This window comes from Spermophilus citellus (assembly GCF_964194105.1).
Source record: "Spermophilus citellus genome assembly, chromosome: 9".
NCBI lineage: Eukaryota > Metazoa > Chordata > Mammalia > Rodentia > Sciuridae > Spermophilus > Spermophilus citellus.
Window position 1 is genome coordinate 122,744,263 of NC_138191.1, and position 16,551 is coordinate 122,760,813.

General features: G+C 51.3%; 1 protein-coding gene across 2 annotated transcripts; it reads left to right on the forward strand.

The window, feature by feature from the left end:
• Positions 1-224: 224 nt before the first annotated feature.
• On the forward strand, positions 225-16,118 carry HMGCL (3-hydroxy-3-methylglutaryl-CoA lyase). 2 transcript variants are annotated; one of them, XM_081305167.1, is made up of 9 exons: positions 225-332; positions 2,169-2,252; positions 3,108-3,215; positions 3,882-3,977; positions 6,598-6,746; positions 9,494-9,557; positions 10,892-11,080; positions 13,957-14,082; positions 15,466-16,118. In XM_081305167.1, the coding sequence occupies exons 1-9, from the start codon at positions 273-275 to the stop codon at positions 15,565-15,567; spliced, it is 978 nt and encodes a 325-aa protein (XP_081161293.1). In that variant the 5' UTR covers positions 225-272; the 3' UTR covers positions 15,568-16,118. The 2 variants fall into 2 exon arrangements, with proteins under 2 accessions (XP_081161293.1, XP_081161294.1); XM_081305168.1 differs by lacking the exon at positions 3,108-3,215.
• The last annotated feature ends 433 nt before the right edge of the window (positions 16,119-16,551 follow it).

Below are 16,551 nucleotides of genomic sequence, written 5' to 3' on the forward strand. Positions count from 1 at the left end.
ACCTTGGGAGTTAGGATTTACACAGCCACCTCTGGGATTGTCATCATCTCCCCACACCTCCCAGACTCTAACGAAGCTGGGTTAATGTCGGTGCCTCTCTAGTCCCTACAGCCTCTCTTGGCCCGGCAGGAATAAAAACCCAGAGCCTGTGGGTGGAGCCATCGCGGAGCGCCGCACGTCATTCCCGAGGCTCCGCCCAAGGGGCCACGCCCACCCGGCGGCGGCGGTCACGTGGTGCCCAGCTGGGAGGCGGAGGGGGAAGCGGAGGCGCGATGGCGACGCTGAGGAAGGCGCTACCGCGGCGACTGGTGCGCTTGGCGTCCCTCCGGGCTGTAAGTGCCCCGGGCCCGGTCGGGTCGCGGCTCGGTCCCTGAGCGGCGAAGCGGGACAGCCCTTCCGGCTGGGATCCGGAGGGCCGTGGATCCTCGGACCTTGCCTGTCACCCAGATCTGCCCAGGGGTGTGGGGAAACCGAGGCCCGGAGCGAAACAGCGGCTGGCTCGGTCGTGGAGACCCGCGAGGCCGTCCTGGGCGTCCTGTGCCCAGCCCTCGGCCCTCGCCGGTGTCCCTGGCTCCTTTCTTATTTTAGTTGAGCTTCAGACCGCTCCATGTCCTCTAGTGCAAAACACCCTGCCAGGTCACCTCGCCCACTCGCCTCCTTTTCCAGCTCTTGTTGTAGGGACAGTTAGGGGGAACCTGGGTGGCCCAGGGCCGGCTGTGCTTCCCTTGCGTTGTACTTTGGGCCTGTTCGATCCGTGTTTTGCGCTCTCTCCCACGCTCAGTGGAGGTACCCACGCCTCTGCCACTTGCTAGGCTGAGTGATACAGTTATTTACTCATTCCAAACTCACTTTTCTCATCTATAACACGAAAGTCATTACCTTAGGATTGTTCGGGAGATTAGAGAAAATGTAGGCAAAGCGTTGGACATTATTCTGGCACTTAGTAAGCCTTCAGTGGGTGTCTTTTTACCTTAGTTTAGAAGGAGTTCTATCAACAATGGCGGAGAGTATGCTCAACAAACCACTTTTATGTCTTTAACTAGCCACCCACCTCCACCAGTTGCTCATGAGTAAAATGGAAATGGGCATTCCAACTTGGGAGGTTAAGAAAAGCAAATGAGATGGTGGGAAACAATGAGCTTTGAAGCAAAAACAAAAACCTGGTGAAATGACACGTTAATCCAATGACTAGCATGGATTTAGTACCAGATCCAGACCTAGTTCAAGTTCAAGCTCTGTCACTTTTTTTTAAATATGTATTTTTTAGTTATAGGTGTACACAATATTTTTATTTTATTTTTGTGTGGTGCTGAGGATCGAACCCAGTGCCCCATGCATGCTAGGCAAGCGCTCCACCTCTGAGCCACAACCCCAGCCCCTCTGTCACTTTTTATTCATGCAATTTTGGTAATGTTTCTGAGGCTGTTACTTCCTCACTGGAGTGAGAAAAGTGATGGTCCCAGTCTTGAGATACTACTACCTGTAGCTTGGCCCTGGGCACTAGTGTTTTCTGTTGATATTGATGTAGATACACCATAGCTCAGGTTACTGTGGCACAGTTCATGTGGTTGGAGGGAATCGTCTCAGCAGAACTTTCTAGAAAGAAGGGACTGGATGTTTAACCAGACTGTGGTAGAGGCCACTGTGGCTTCGGAGTTCAGAGCATGCGCTCTAGAACCACACTGCCAGGTTCATATACTGCTCTGTGACCAGCTAACCTTGTGACCTGGGGAAAGTTACTTAATCACTTTGGGCCTCAGATTTTTCACAGCAAAATGAAGATTAGACAGTCCTTACCTAATAAGATTGTTGACAGGGCTGGGCAGAGTGGTGAATGCTAATAATCCCAGCAGCTCAGGAGGCTGAGGCAAGAGGATCTCAAGTTCAGAGCCAGCCTCAGCAAAAGTGAGGCCCTGAGCAACTGAGTGAGACCCTGTTTCTAAATAAAATATAAAAGGGGCTGGGGATGTGGCTCAGTGGTTAAACATCCCTGGGTTCAAGCCCTGGTGCAAAAACAAAAACAAAAAATTCTTTTTGTACTTAATTCTAAAACAGACCAGATGTGAATTAAACAGTAAAAAATACAGATTCTCATCTCAGTATTAGTGAAGCAGGAGCCATAGTGAAATGTGACAATGTCTTCCTTTCTTTTCCCCTTTTAAACCAAGGTCAGCACCTCATCTATGGGCACTTTCCCAAAGCGGGTGAAAATTGTGGAAGTTGGTCCCCGAGATGGACTGCAAAATGAAAAGGTAAAGGTGGAAATAACCCAGAAAAGGTTTTTCAAGTGTCTGCTTTGAGTATTCCATATGGCAGGAAGGTTGGGTCACATATATTATGAACTATTCAAAAATGGAGTATTAAAAAAAAAAAGAAACAAAAAAAATGGAGTATTATGAAGTTGTTAATACAGGAGCATATTAAGTGACTCAAGGGTGTAAATGTGTGTGTGTGTGTTTTATATTTTTATGTAAGAAACAAGTTTATATATGTGTGGGAGCATTTATCTAGAAAATATTGTATACCCGTACTGTTCCATAGAACTTTCTATGAAAATTAAAGTGTTCTAAACCTGAATATCCTAGATGTCAATGTAGTAAACACGTGACACATGTGACTCTGGACAACTAGATGTACAGGGAGAGAGGAAGAGGCGTCAGGCTGAGCACTGGAGGGTGAATCCCATGCCAGCCGGGAGCTGGAAAGGGGAGGGTGTGATACTTGGGGGCCCCATCCCATAGGACCCAGAGGGTTAGTCACCTGCCCTGTTAGGGTGTGGCACCTGCTCTCAATTTGTTTATGACGGGGTCATAACCGAACACACATTCAGTTCAGGAAAAATCTGTATGGCAGGAGGGTTCTGTTTCCTTGTGAATACTAACTCCTTTTTAGTGAGAAGCTGTTTGCACCGCAAGACACTCTGGAACTTGGAGACGGGCTTCGTACTGCCTCTTGACGAGGATGCACGTGCATCTGTGTTAGTGTTTGGAAGTGGAGATGTTGAAGTGTTTGCTGGAGCAAAAGCTTCAGACAAGTGGGCATCGCTTGCTGAGGCCAGTTCCTTAGCAGCTTTGCTCACTGTCCTCTGCTGTCTCTCTCTGATCTAGAATATCGTTCCTACTCCAGTGAAAATCAAGCTGATAGACATGCTCTCGGAAGCAGGACTCCCTGTCGTAGAAGTCACCAGTTTTGTGTCTCCCAAGTGGGTTCCCCAGGTGAGCCCAGCCCTCAGGGAGAGGCTTTTCCAGGCAAGAGGTGGGAGGTTTCGCGTTTGCTCTTGAAGTGAGTGGCAGGTGGAAGCATAGGTTTCGCGTCCCTGACTTTGAGAGGTCTCAGGAGATTGCCAGCACTGTGGGGCGGCAGAAGGTCAGGCCTGGAAGCCTGGGCTCAGATTCAGACTTGGCTCTGCCCTGACTGCTGGTCACCTCTCTAGGGCTTTTCCTTGTCCAGGTTAGAGATGGTCTCTCAAGTCTCCCTGACTCTTGAAAGTCTAGAACCTTCATGCCTTCCTGTGATTCCTGTGTTTGTAAAAAGGGAAGACTGGGGACTCTAGATACACAGAAACAGGCATGCAGGGGAGAAAGACCCTGTTGCAAAGTGAGTGCCAAAAGTGGCACGTGGCACTGTCACTGCGGGTTCTGTCTGTGCAAAGCAGGCAGTGTTGGCCATTGGAAGAAATGGGGATATCACACAAACCCAGGCACCGCCTGTCCTCTCAGCAGTCACATAGATCATAAAAGCATTGGGGAGACAGCTCTGCAGAAGATTGTCATTCCTGCTCCACAAGTTCTAGAAAACAGAGATTAAGTGGTAAAAGGTTCTCTCTGACCTTTGAGCTCTCTGTCTGCTTGGTGATGACTTCATGTCTTCTTTGTCCCTAGATGGCTGACCACACTGAAGTCTTGAAGGGCATTCAGAAGTTTCCTGGCATCAACTACCCAGTCCTGACCCCAAATTTGAAAGGCTTCGAGGCAGCGGTAAGAGGATAGCTAGGTTGGGGGGGCTCCTGGAGTGAGATTGATGGCCTTACTCCCTGTCTTTTTTTTTTTAATATTTATTTTTTAGTTGTAGTTGGATATAATATCTTTCTTTATTTTTTTATTTATTTAATTAATTTATTTTTTAAACCTTTGTTTTATTTATATGCTGTGCTGAGAACCGAACCTAGTGCCTCACACATGCCAGGCAAGTGCGCTGCCGCTGAGCCACAGCCACAGCATTTGTTAACATTATTTATTTATTTTTATGTGGTTCTGAGAATTGAACCCAGGGTCTCGCACGTGCTAGGTAAACGCTCTACTGCTGAGCCACAACCCCAGCCCCCTTACTCCCTGTCCTGACTATTTGCCTCAGTCCCCTTTCCTGGGATGTCCACCAGGACAGCGTATCTCCAGTGGTGGCAATTACCTTCAGCCCCTGCAGCAGTCCCGGCCCTGCCACTCACCATGTTGTGACCTCAGCAAGTTGCTTAGCCTCTCTGAGCTTCACTCTGCCTATAAACTTGGGACTAATGATAGCACCTAAAGTTGTGCCAGTTTGGGGAGACAGGGTGCTCATATATTGCATAGCCAGAGCCTGACATAAGACAAGTGCTTAGTCAGTGTTAGCTCTTGTTATTATCCCTTTTAGGGAAAGGTAACCAAGCTCTCCAGAGAGTTTCCACAGTAGTTGCTACATCTACCAGCATCTTGTTACTTTACACAGCAGCATCATTGGAGGTGTCCCACATTTATTTTTTTTAATATTTATTTTTTAGTTGTAGATGGACACAATACCTTTATTTTTCATGTGGTGCTGAGGAATGAACCCAGGGCCTCCCAGGTGCTAGGCAAGCGCTCTACTGCTGAGCCACAACCCCAGCCCTGAAAATCACTCTTGAAAGAAGGTTTTTTTGTCTAAATGCAGGACATTTATGTGTGAGGCATGGGGTTTGATCCTCAGCACCACATACAAATAAATAAATAAAGGTATTGTGCCCATCTACAATTAAAAAAAAAATTAAAAACTTTCAGGAGCTGGATGCAATTATGCATACCTGTAATTCCTGTGGCTCAGGAGGCTGAGGCAGCCTCAAACAGCATTACAAGTTTGAGGCCAGCCTCAGCAATTTAATAAAGTCTTAAACAACTTAGTGAGACCCTAAACAACTTAGTGAAACCCTGTCTCAAAATGAAAAACAGAAAGGAGTGGGGATGTAGCTTAGTGGTAAAGCACCCCTAGGTTCAATCTGCGGTACCAAAAAAAAAATAGAGTGACTTTCAGGGTGGTGACGACAGCACTGGTGACTTCCTTGGGGGATGTCAAAGTTATTTCTTGGTGTCCCCTCCCCTTCAGTGCTAGGACTGAACCCAGGGCCTTACTTGGTAGTAGGTGCTCTACCACTGAGCTATACTCCCAGCCTTTTTAAAAAAAAATTATAATTTTTTTAGTTATAAATGGACACAATACCTTTATTTATTTTTATGTGGTGCCGAGGACCGAACCCAGTGCCTTACACATGCAAGACCTGCTCTCTACCACTGAGCCACAACCCCAGCCCCCAGCCTTTTTTTTAAATTGAGTTACAATTCACTGTCTACATTGTCTAGGACTCCTCTAAGAAACTACTGGAAAATGAGAAACTTAAAACAACAGAAATTTATTTATTCTCTCAAATTCTGGAAGCCAGAAGTCCAAAATCAAGGTGTCAGCAGGATTGGCTTCTTCTGAGGGCTCAGAGAAAACCTGTTCCAGGCTTTTCTCTTGGTCCCTGGTGGTGCCAGCGGTCCTGGGCATTGCAGGGCTTGGACATCCATCACTGCAGGGCCTGCCTCCAGCTTCACGTGGTCTTTGCTCTGAGTCGTCACACAACCATGTTCTTTTAAGTACCAGTCAGCCGGTTGCAGTGGCACACACCTGTGACCCCAGGGACTTGGGAGACTGAGGCAGGAGGCCAGTCTCAGCAACTTAGTGAGGCCCTGCCTCAAAAATAAATAAATAAATAAAAAGGGACAAGGATATAGCATCCCTGGGTTCAGTCCCCAGTACCAAAAAAAGGAAAAAAATAATATCAGTCCTATTGGATTATCGGTGCACCCAAGCTCTAGGATGCCCTCATCTAATTACATTTGCAATGACTCTGTTTCCAAACAAGATCACATTCTGAGGTACGGGGAGTTTTTGGTTTGGTTTGGTTTTTTTTGAAAGAGGGTTTACTGGGGATTGAACTCAGGGGCACTCAACCACATCCCCAGCCCTATTTTTAATTTATTTAGAGACAGGGTCTCACTGAGTTGTTTAGTGCCTCATTAAGTTGCTGAGGTTGGCTTTGAACTCATGATCCTCCTGCCTCAGTCTCCTGAGCCACTGGAATTACAGGCATGCGCCACTGTATCCAGCCCAACATTTCTTTTTTTGTGGTGCTGGGGATCGAACCAGTGTGGCAAGCACTCTATCAACCGAGCTATATCCCTAGCCCCCAACATATCTTTTTGAGGGGACACAATTCAACCTATAACATTCACATACCATAAAATTTACCATAAGATAAGATTTTGCCACTCTATCAGTGTTTCTTGAAGAGGAAAATGCTGAAGAAATTCACCTGGATTTTGGCAGGTGGCTGCAGGTGCCAAGGAAGTGAGCGTCTTTGGGGCCGCCTCAGAGCTCTTCACCAGGAAGAACATCAACTGCTCCATAGACGAGAGCTTCCAGCGCATGGACGTGATCTTGAAGGCAGCTCAGGCCACCAATATTCCAGTGCGGGGGTGAGTTGGGCCACATTGCTGTCTTTTCTCCCTGCCATCTGGAGTGAAGCTAGGCTCTCCTCCAGCCATTCTCCCGACCACAAGCTCCTGGTCCTGGGTCGGGGTCGCTCAAGCACCACATTGAGGCATCTTTTCCCAAGAGAATATGGTCAGAAGAATCCTGGCAAGTATTTCTCTCAAACCTAAATTTAGGTCAGTTCAGTAGATGTATCCAGCAGGCCAGGGCATTAAAGGGGGTTTGCGGAGGACAGCATGGTCCTGGCTTCTCCGCCAGCTCTTTGCCCATCCCTGAAGAATCCTCAAGGCCTCTAAGTTTCCCAGGTGGCACCTCTAATCGTTGGAAGCCATCCATTGCAGGTGTAATGTCTAATTGAAACTTAGCAATAGCCCAGTGGGAAACAGCCATGCCCACCTTACCGATGACAGGAACAAGACTCAGGAAGGATGGGCAGTCTACTGTGAGGTCACACAGCAGCCCACATTGAGCCTGAAATTATCAATCCAGCAACCGTTTATTATACCTCCTAATATGAAGAACACTTTGCTCCATTGTAAAGGAGCAAAGGCATCTTGGCCCCAACAGGGAGGGTGGGAATAGAAAGTGTCACACTCACTGTGTACCATTCAGAGGTACACATCTCATCACATGGCTTCTGATGAAAAACTTTCCATGCCAGTTGCCAGTGGTGCACAGCTGTAATCCTAGCAACTCAGGGGGCTGAGGCAGGAGGATCACAAGTGCAAAGCCAGCCTTAGCAATTTAGCAAAGCCCCAAGCAACTTTGTGAGACCCTATCTCAAAAAAAAAAAAAAAAAAGCTGGGGGTGGGGGGAAGTGATGGGGATGTGGTTAATCACCCCTGGGTTCAATCCCTGGTACCTGAATTCATAAATAAATAATACTTTGAGTGACTGGTTGAGTTCAGACTTTTTTTTCCCCCCAGTGCTAGGCAAGTGTTCTACCACTGAACTACATCCCAGTCCTTTTTAACTTATTTGAGACATGGTCATGCCAAATTGCCCAGGCTGGCCTTGAACTTGCTATCCTCCTGCCTCAGCCAACCCCCAACCCCAGTAGCTGGGATATCAGGCATGGGCCTTTGCGCCTGGCTGAGTTCAGACTTCAGTGTGGTTTAAGGACCCACCTGGTTCGGCCCTGCCACTCTGCAGCCTTATTATTCACCGCTTCTTTCTGGCCCTAGTCTTCTGTGCACCATCTCCATTCCACCTGGGACTTCTTCCCATCTGCCACCGTCCACTCTCTTGCCTCTGGGCCTTTGCATAGACTCAGAACACTCTTTCCCCTACTTTTCGAGGCCTGACTCCGATTCTAGTCATCTGTGGATGCCAGGTTCTCTGAGAAGCTTTTCCTGACCCTCACTGGGAATCAGTGGCCATCCTCCAGGTCCCACAGTACCCTGGATGTCCTGCAACCTAGCGTTAAACTGCTTGTGAATCCTGTGCTGCCCCGTCCCATGGACTGTGCTCTCTGCTAGGGCAAGCCACGTCTCCCTCAGTCCCTGCCCTGCCCTGCCCTCACAGCACAGGCCTGGCACAAGATGACACTCAGTAACCGACAGGTGGATGGATGGCAAGGACGCAGGGCCTCAGTAACATTGCCTGACTCCCTTGCCTGTGCTCTTCTTAGTGGCTCTTTTAACATTTCCTTGCTCAGCAGTATTTGGAGAAGAAGTGGGAGAATTAAAATGGAAAAGTGAAAGATCTTGGAGCCTGGAATTATCAATCCAGCAACCGTTTATTATACCTCCTAATATGAAGAACACTTTGCTGCATTCTAAAGGTCTCAAAGGCATCTGGGCCCCAACAGGGAGGGTGGGAATAGAAAGTGTCAACACCCAAAACTCAGCTCCTCAGACAGCCTGCAGGACCCAAGACGCCCGTGCCCGTCTCCGACCTCGTCTTCATCGCCTGTGCCCCTGCTCTCTGCCTCCGCTGTTCTGTTTTCATCCTGCTGGCTCCTGTCTCTGGAATGTTCTTCCCACAGACCCTCCCCTTCTCTCAGCTCCAACGTCCTAGCCTTGAGGAGGTCCTCCTGGGCCACCCTTGCCACTATTGGTCTCCTCTAATGGCTCCTGTCGCACTTCCTGTTTCCGTCTTAGCGCGGTTCTTCATGAGGCTCTGTGCCATTTATTTGATTGCCGTTCTGTTGGCTTGTTCTGTTGGCTCTCGCTGTCCTGAAACAAGCTCCAGGGGTGTGAGGACCTCGGGGGTCTCGCTCATGTGCCTGACACATGGTAGTCACCTCAGTAGAATAAATGAATGAAGGAAGGAGGCGACACACTGGAGCAGCTAATCCCTTGCCCCTGAGGCCAGCCCAGGCTGGTCTGACTCACGCCCAGCTCCTGCTCTGGCCTTTAGTTCATCCGGTCCTGGTCTCCTGAGTACTGGCCCAGCAACTTTGGCACATGGTTCTGCTTTTCCACCCCTCCAAACACCAAGCGGCTGCTCAGTGCCCTCTGGCTCCTCCTCCTCCCCCCACTGTAGATCCTCAGCCACTTCTGCCCCTGCAGAAGCCCCTGCAAGTTCCCAGCCCTCCCACAGCGGCTCTCTACTGCCCCCTCCTGGCACTAGGCCACGCTCCTTCCCTCCGGTCCGCCTCTGGATCAGTCTTCCACCCAGGCAGGTTTTGATTATAGGCCAGGGATGAGTGTCACACAGCCATCCACCTCTGCCCTGCTGGCTGAAGAGCTCAGCGGCACTGATGTCCTTCTTCCCCTGTCTTCCACAGGTACGTCTCCTGTGTGCTTGGATGCCCCTATGAAGGGAAGATCGCCCCCACTAAAGTAGCTGAGGTGTGTGTGTGTGGGGGGGGGTCGTGAGGGTTGCCCACCTCACCTGTCCCTGAGCACATGGATGCCCCTTGCCACCCTTTGCTGCTAGGTCCCTGCCTTCATTCATTTACCCGGCTGCCACACCTACCCACTGCAGTCGCGGCCTGTCCCTGCTCCCTGGAGCCCTCTAGCAGCGCCCCTGCCCAGCCTGAAGCCTTCAGGTTCCGTCCAGTCAGTGGACAGGTGATTGTTGAGGTGACAGTTTGGGGGGGGGCTCACAGGAGTCCCTAGTTTCCTTGTAGTAGGGGAGAGGCCACACCCTGACGTCCTCTGAATAGTAACCAAGAGGAGGACTGGGGTGGGAATGGAATTTGAGCAGCCCAAGAGCTTACGTCATTTCAGCCACAAAATTCCTCTGCAGGTTTGTTATTTTTCCATTTTTCAGTTGAGGGAACAGACTAAAGGACTTGCCACCCAGGTGGTGAAATCAGGTCTCAGACATTTTGTCTTCCTACAAGCCCCTTGTTCTTGTCCCATACCACGTGACATCCAGATAGGAGGAGGTAACAGTGGCCACTTCTCATTGACAGTGGCCTCCGGGGCCCCTGCTTTAGCCTCCCCCTGCCTCTGGCCTTCACTGTAGCCCCACAGAGAGCCATCACCTATGAAGCTGAGAAGAGTCAAGCCCTGGCCAGGGCACACAACTAGTGAGCAGGGAATGAGGAGTTCATCAGGCATCATGTGACTCCAGAGGCCTGCTGCACCCCCTGGCCCTCCAGCCACAGCTCCTGTCTCCCTGTGTGCACCAGGTGCAGGGAGAGGGGGAGGGTGTCTTTACCTAGCAATCACTGGTGAGCATCACCTGTCTCTTGCCCCACCACACCCTTCCTCACCCTGCCCTCAAGAGAGGCAGGTGCCATCCAGCTTTGCAGCCTCTTTAGGCGTTCGCATATGGGCTTCGCAAAAGTTAAATAGTTGTGTATTTCCTGGAAGATCTATAACTAATGTCTCAGACCCAGGTTCCCACAGATCTTACTACCGAGGATAAAACTACACAAATCAGTTTTCCTGAGTCCAGCATCTAGGTCTGACATGGTGAGAAGAACTCAGGTGGGAGGAAATCGCAGGGGGGGAGGCCCTGCTCCTAGAGCCTCAGCTCTGGAGCCTCAGCCTCCCGGTCAGCAGCCCACGGCTCGCCATGCCCACTGGAAGTTGTCAGGAGCTTAGGACCCAGTAGGAAATTAGTGCCTGGCCATGGAGGTGACCTGTCTGCACAAAGGATCCCTGTTCCCAAGCCCTGGGCCCCCTGGCTGGTGGGACTTGGGGTCCTCCATATTGCCTGCTTGCTTCCCCAGGTTGCCAAGAAGTTGTACTCAATGGGCTGCTATGAGATCTCCCTGGGGGACACAATCGGCGTGGGCACCCCAGGGATCATGAAAGACATGCTGTCTGCTGTCATGCACGAGGTACCTGTGGCTGCCCTGGCTGTCCACTGCCATGACACCTATGGCCAGGCCCTGGCCAACACCTTGATGGCCCTACAGGTAATCAAGGGCAGGTACCCATTCTCCCAGAGGGCATGGGGAGGACTGTTTGGTTTCATTTATTCTTTCAGCAAACAACCACTGAGGCCAGAGTGCCAGGTTCAGCGCTGGCAGTGGTGGGCAAAGACAGTGCCCCTGCCCTGAAAGTGCCCACATGTGCGTATTGAGGAGACAGTCGAGGGAGCTACAACACAACCCTGCTGCATTATGACAGAGGCCAGGAAGGGAGCGCAGGGCGCGGAAGCCAAGAGGGCCCCTGGCGAGGCCTGAGAAGGCTCGAAGGACATGAGGAATTAAGCAATTTAATAAAGGGAAGAGGAACAGCCACCAGGGAGAGCTGTCCTGAAAGACTAAAGTAGGGTTCAGGAGGACTCGCGTGTCTTGGCCCTGTGGCAGCCCGTGGTATTGAGCTGGGGGAGCAGCTAAAGGGACAGGCAGAGGCTTTTCAGAGGAGTGGGGAGTTCCCCAGAAGTTGTACTGGCCTCGGGCTTAGCTTCCCTTGAAGATTGCTTTTGGTGGGCTGCTGGGTAGGACTCTCTGCAGGTAGCCCCTAGAAGGAACAATCTCGTGTCTGACACTGGCTGCCTCGCAGTGGCACTGGTCTGCCTGCATGGTTGGGCTGGAGAAGGTGGTCCCCAACCCTCACCTTTCTGGCTCTCTTGTTACCTCCTGGAGCTTCATGTCTCCAAGCCAGATGATTCTCTTACTTTCTGGGCCTGTTTCCCCAGAATCCTGGTTGTCAAGGTTGAGGCTTTGGCTCTGGGGTCCCCTCCAGTTCCCAGCTTGGTGGGACCTCCTGTCTTGGGCCCTTGGGCTCTTCTGAAGCCCATGAGTTGTCTGGCCGGGCAGGTGAGGAAGAATGGCTTCTTCTCAACATCCTGCCAGGCCAGGAAAAGGGATTTCTGTACCAGTGTGGAAGGTCTGCGGCAAAACATCATCCTGACCATGCTCAGGATATCCTGCTTTTCTGGCCTTCTGTTTCTTGGGATCCGATGTCCTCAGAGTCACCTTTTGCAGATTTCTCTGGGAAATCAGCTGAGCATGATGACCTATGGGAACTTCCTCCACCTTCCTCCATCCACTACTTCAGTGTTCGTGCCTTCTGCGCTCCGGGCGCTCTGTGAAGCGCTGACTGGACAATAGGAATGGACTCCCGGTTTCTGCCTTCTCAGAGCTCCTGTCCTAGGGGGAAGGAGGTGAAAGGTTAGACAGGCAAACAGTACAGCTTCCTCAGCTACTAACACTAAATATGGTGTGAGGCCAGACCCTCTTCTCAGCATTGAGGATTCAACTGTGAATGAGACAGATAATAAGTAGACAAATAAATATATGGTCAGCCAGGTGTCCATAAATGCCATGGAGAAGAATACAGCAGCTCAAGGGAGCACCAGGTGTTTACAGAGAGGCCTCCTTCACCAGGGCAGCATGGAGGGAGATCTGAGGGGCATCAGGGAGTGAGCCTAGCCATATAAATACCGGTGTTGAGGGGGTCCCAGTTCAGGAACATAGGTTAAAGACACGGGGGGGGGGGTACACTTTCTGTCCAGGAACATGGAGGCACAGGGGAGCAGTGTGACAGTGGGGAGAAGGGAGAGGAAGCCAGGTGAGGGCCTTGTCGGGCCCTTTCTGACTGACCTGAGAAGCTAAGGAGTGCGAGGGACGTGAACTGACTGTACAGAGGGTGGTAGAAGCAGGAGATGCCAGTTGGGAGCCTGCAGTCAGGGAGGTGGAAACTTCTGGCAGCAAACCTGGAAGGAGCAGGTGGTGGCAGTGGTGAGGCCTCCCCAGGCTCCAGTGGAGAGGCCATGCTGGGCAAGCCTCGGGCCTGGGTGTAGACAGTTGGAGACTTCAGCAGAGAGGCGAAGCTATCTGAGGGCCATGCAGTGAGGGCTCCATCCTTTAGAGGCCAGAGATGAGGAAGAGCCAGCAAAAACAGGACTGAGCCCTCGGGAGAGGCCAGAAGTGCTGGAGGAAACCAGGCGCTGAGACATGACCTGTGACTTTAGCTACATGAAGGACTCCAGTGACCAGAGACCTTCACTGGACCTGTTTCCACGGAAGAGCTGGGGGCAAGGACAGCAAAACCCATTTCAGAGGGGAATGGCCGGAGACAATAAGCAGGGACAGCTCTTTTGAGGCACTTTGCTTCTTTGCTTCTTTTTTTAGTCCTCAGTGGATCTTCACTTATTTATATGCGTGCTGAGGATGAACCCTCTTCCTTACTCCTAAGCAACCCTGTACCACGACCCCAGCTTGAGGCACTTTGCTTTGAAGGGAACAAAAGAAATAGGTTGGGTTGGGAGGAGGTCTGCAGAGAGAGGGGCAGGTTGCAGAACCCGAGGGGCTTGGGCTGGCTGGAGTGGGCCTCTGGAGGTGGAGGGATGGGCTTGGTCTGGAGCTCAGTGTCTCTTCTGATGGCAGGTTTCCCAAGTGACTAGGAAGCAGCTGAGAGTGAGGTGGGGGACGGGTGGGGGAGGTGTGAGAAGGGAGAAGAAAAGGAGCAGAGGGGGAAGCAGCTGACCTGGGGCAGGTGTGGTTGAAGCAATTGGTAAACAACCAGGGTCTGAAATCTCCACAGCAGGAAGGGGAGGTTGGGAGGGCCTCTCTGAGGAGGTGGCTCTCAGGCTGAGACCTACAGGCTAAGAAGGATGACGGTGAAAGGGAGGAGAAAGACTCCTGGAGAGGAAAGTCAGGGAAGACAGACTCAATTGTCCCAGGAACTGAATGAAGCCTTTCAGTGGGACTGTCACTAACACAATCAGACGCCAAAGGAAAGAATGACAGAATCTCAGGCAACAAGCACCGAGAGGCTTGCCAGGGCAGGTGGTGGGCTCTGGTGCCCAGAGGCGGACATGTTTCCCCATCCTTGTTTCCAGATGGGTGTGAGTGTCGTGGACTCTTCCGTGGCAGGACTTGGAGGCTGTCCCTATGCACAGGGGGCATCAGGGAACTTGGCCACTGAGGACCTGGTCTACATGCTAACTGGCCTGGGCATTCACACGGTAAGCCTCCCTGCCCCCTAGTGGCAGCCTCTCTGAACTGACCGGGCACTGCCTGAACCCCAGGACAGAAGCCAGAGGGGGTTGTGGGGTTAAGAAGGCAAAGGGGCCAGGGATTAGGGGTACCTTTGTTCTGTTTCTGAGGTAGCAGAGTGTGGTGAGGCCACCAGCAGGGCCACAAGAAGGCTAGGGGCTCAGAATGTCCTCCACTGTTCTGAGTCCCTAAGGAACAGGGAGAGAGCCCTGAAGGGGTGAGGATCCTGGCCTGAACAGAGTCAGCTGTTTAGTTCTCTGTAAAAGGAGGGCAGTAGAATAAGCCCCCCAGGGCTCTGCCAAGGCTGTAAGGGCCCTTGGTGTTGGTCTGGGTGCCATATAACCTCCGCTTTGAAATCTGATGAATTTTAAAAACCAGCCCTGCCCCTCACAGGCTGATGTAATTCTTTCATCTCTCTAAATCTGAGAAATGGGCTGTTGTGAGGATTAAGAAAATGTGTGGAGCGCCCACACCTGTAATCCCCTAGCTGGGGAGGCTGAGGCAGGAGGATTGCAAATTCAAAGCCAGCCTCCTGAACGTATTGAGATGCTGAGCAACTTAGCAAGATCCTGTCTCTAAATAAAATATAAAAAGGGCTGGGGATGTGGCTCAGTGGTTAAGCACCACTAGGTTTAATCCCCAGTACCAGAAAAAAAGAAAATGTTCATCTGGAAGTGCAGCCTGCTTAGCCTGTGTGAGGCCTGCGTTCCCCCCCACCCCCCAGCACTGGTGTGTGTGTGGGAAACCAAGTAGAATGCTGAGCATGAGCTGAGCTCACAGTACACATCAGCAAATGAGAGCAACTGTGGGCCAGGTGTCGTGGCACACACCTGTGTTCCAGCCACTCTAGGACTGAAGCAGGATTTCAAGTTAAAAAGAAAAAAAAAAAAAAGAGGGGCTGGGGATGTGGCTCAAGTGGTATCGCGCTCGCCTGGCATGCGTGCGTCCCAGGTTCGATCCTCAGCACCATATACAAACAAAGATGTTGTGTCCGCCGAAAACTAAAAACTAAATATTAAAATTAAAAAAAAAAAAAAAAGAAAAAAAAGAGTCCTGTCGGCTGGCCTTCGTTCCTGCCCCTCCGCCTCACAGCCCGTACTTCAATACACTAGGCAGGCCCTGGGCCAGGCCCTGGAGATGGAGACAGCAAAGCTGATGAGGTCCCTCTCCTGATGGTGGCACCACAAGCCGTTGTGAGGGACAGTCCCAGGGATGACCCCAGATGGCAGCCCACATCAGGAAGGAGCCTATTTGCTGTCACCTCTCCCTTGCAGCATCACAGTCTCTAGTCTGCTGTTCCCCTGGGTCCTGAGGGCCTTGACTTACTGTATCCTCTGATTTGTTTCTCCAAGGGTGTGAACCTTCAGAAGCTCCTGGAAGCTGGAGACTTTATCTGTCAAGTCCTGAACAGAAAAACCAGTTCCAAAGTGGCACAGGCCAGCTGTAAACTCTGAGCCCCTGGGCCTCACCCGGGAACTGTATGGGAGTAGGAGCAGGCATGGATGATTCCTGAGCGGGGAAATGAACAAGAGAATGAAATTAAAGGAGCAGGGCTTCCCAGCCAGCTCTGCACGTAGGTCCCTGGCAGAAGGGAAGTGAGGGCCAGGGGACTTGCTTGGCCTCAGCCCTCCCTGCCAGACCTAAGTAGGAGTGAGTGGCCTTGGGAATGAACGGCTCCCTTCACTGTGGACCCAGTGGCCCAGGAGTCAAGTGCCTGAGGTCACTTGGGAACCTATTTGGGATGATCCGTAAGTCTCATTCTGGGTGCAGTTGCCAGCTGTCTAACCACATGCTCCATCCAGCCTGGCCTCCAGGCCACTGCTTTCTGCCTTCTTAAAGCAAGGGGTGGGGAGTTTTCTCAAGGCTGGCAGAGGACTTTTGCAGAGAAATGAGGGCCGAGCTTCTGTGGTGGCCATCTGCTGAGTCCATCATCCCTGGAAAATCTCCAATCTGAATGTGATTTTTTGAAAAGAGGTTATGTAATTAAAGGCTTAATTTTCCAATATTCGTTTGTGCTGCTCTGTGTGTTTATGAGTGGAGGAATTCATCTCTTCCCAACGCTGCACTCTGCAGGGGGCGGGATGAAACTTTAAACTTGTTTATTATCTCAGGATTCCCTTCATTACCCCACCTGAGCCCCCTGTGGCCTGAAAAACGGACTTTGGGCACTTTTCCTGGCACCGCAGGGGCTGTTTTCTGAGGGTGTGTCTTTGTGCCCCGGGCTGCTGGGCGAGCTCCCCTGAGGGCAGGAGGCCACTGGGGCCTGGCCAGGCTCTCGGGCAGTCTGGGAGCACTGAGCTCAGGCTCTGCGGGCAGGCCCAGGGACTTCGTGGGGTGGGGACAGCTGTGCACTTGTGCATTTATCGCTTCTTTGTTCGGGTGTCCTCGTTATGTCACGTCATATATATATAATTGTTTTAATCGCCAGTGGACCTGGG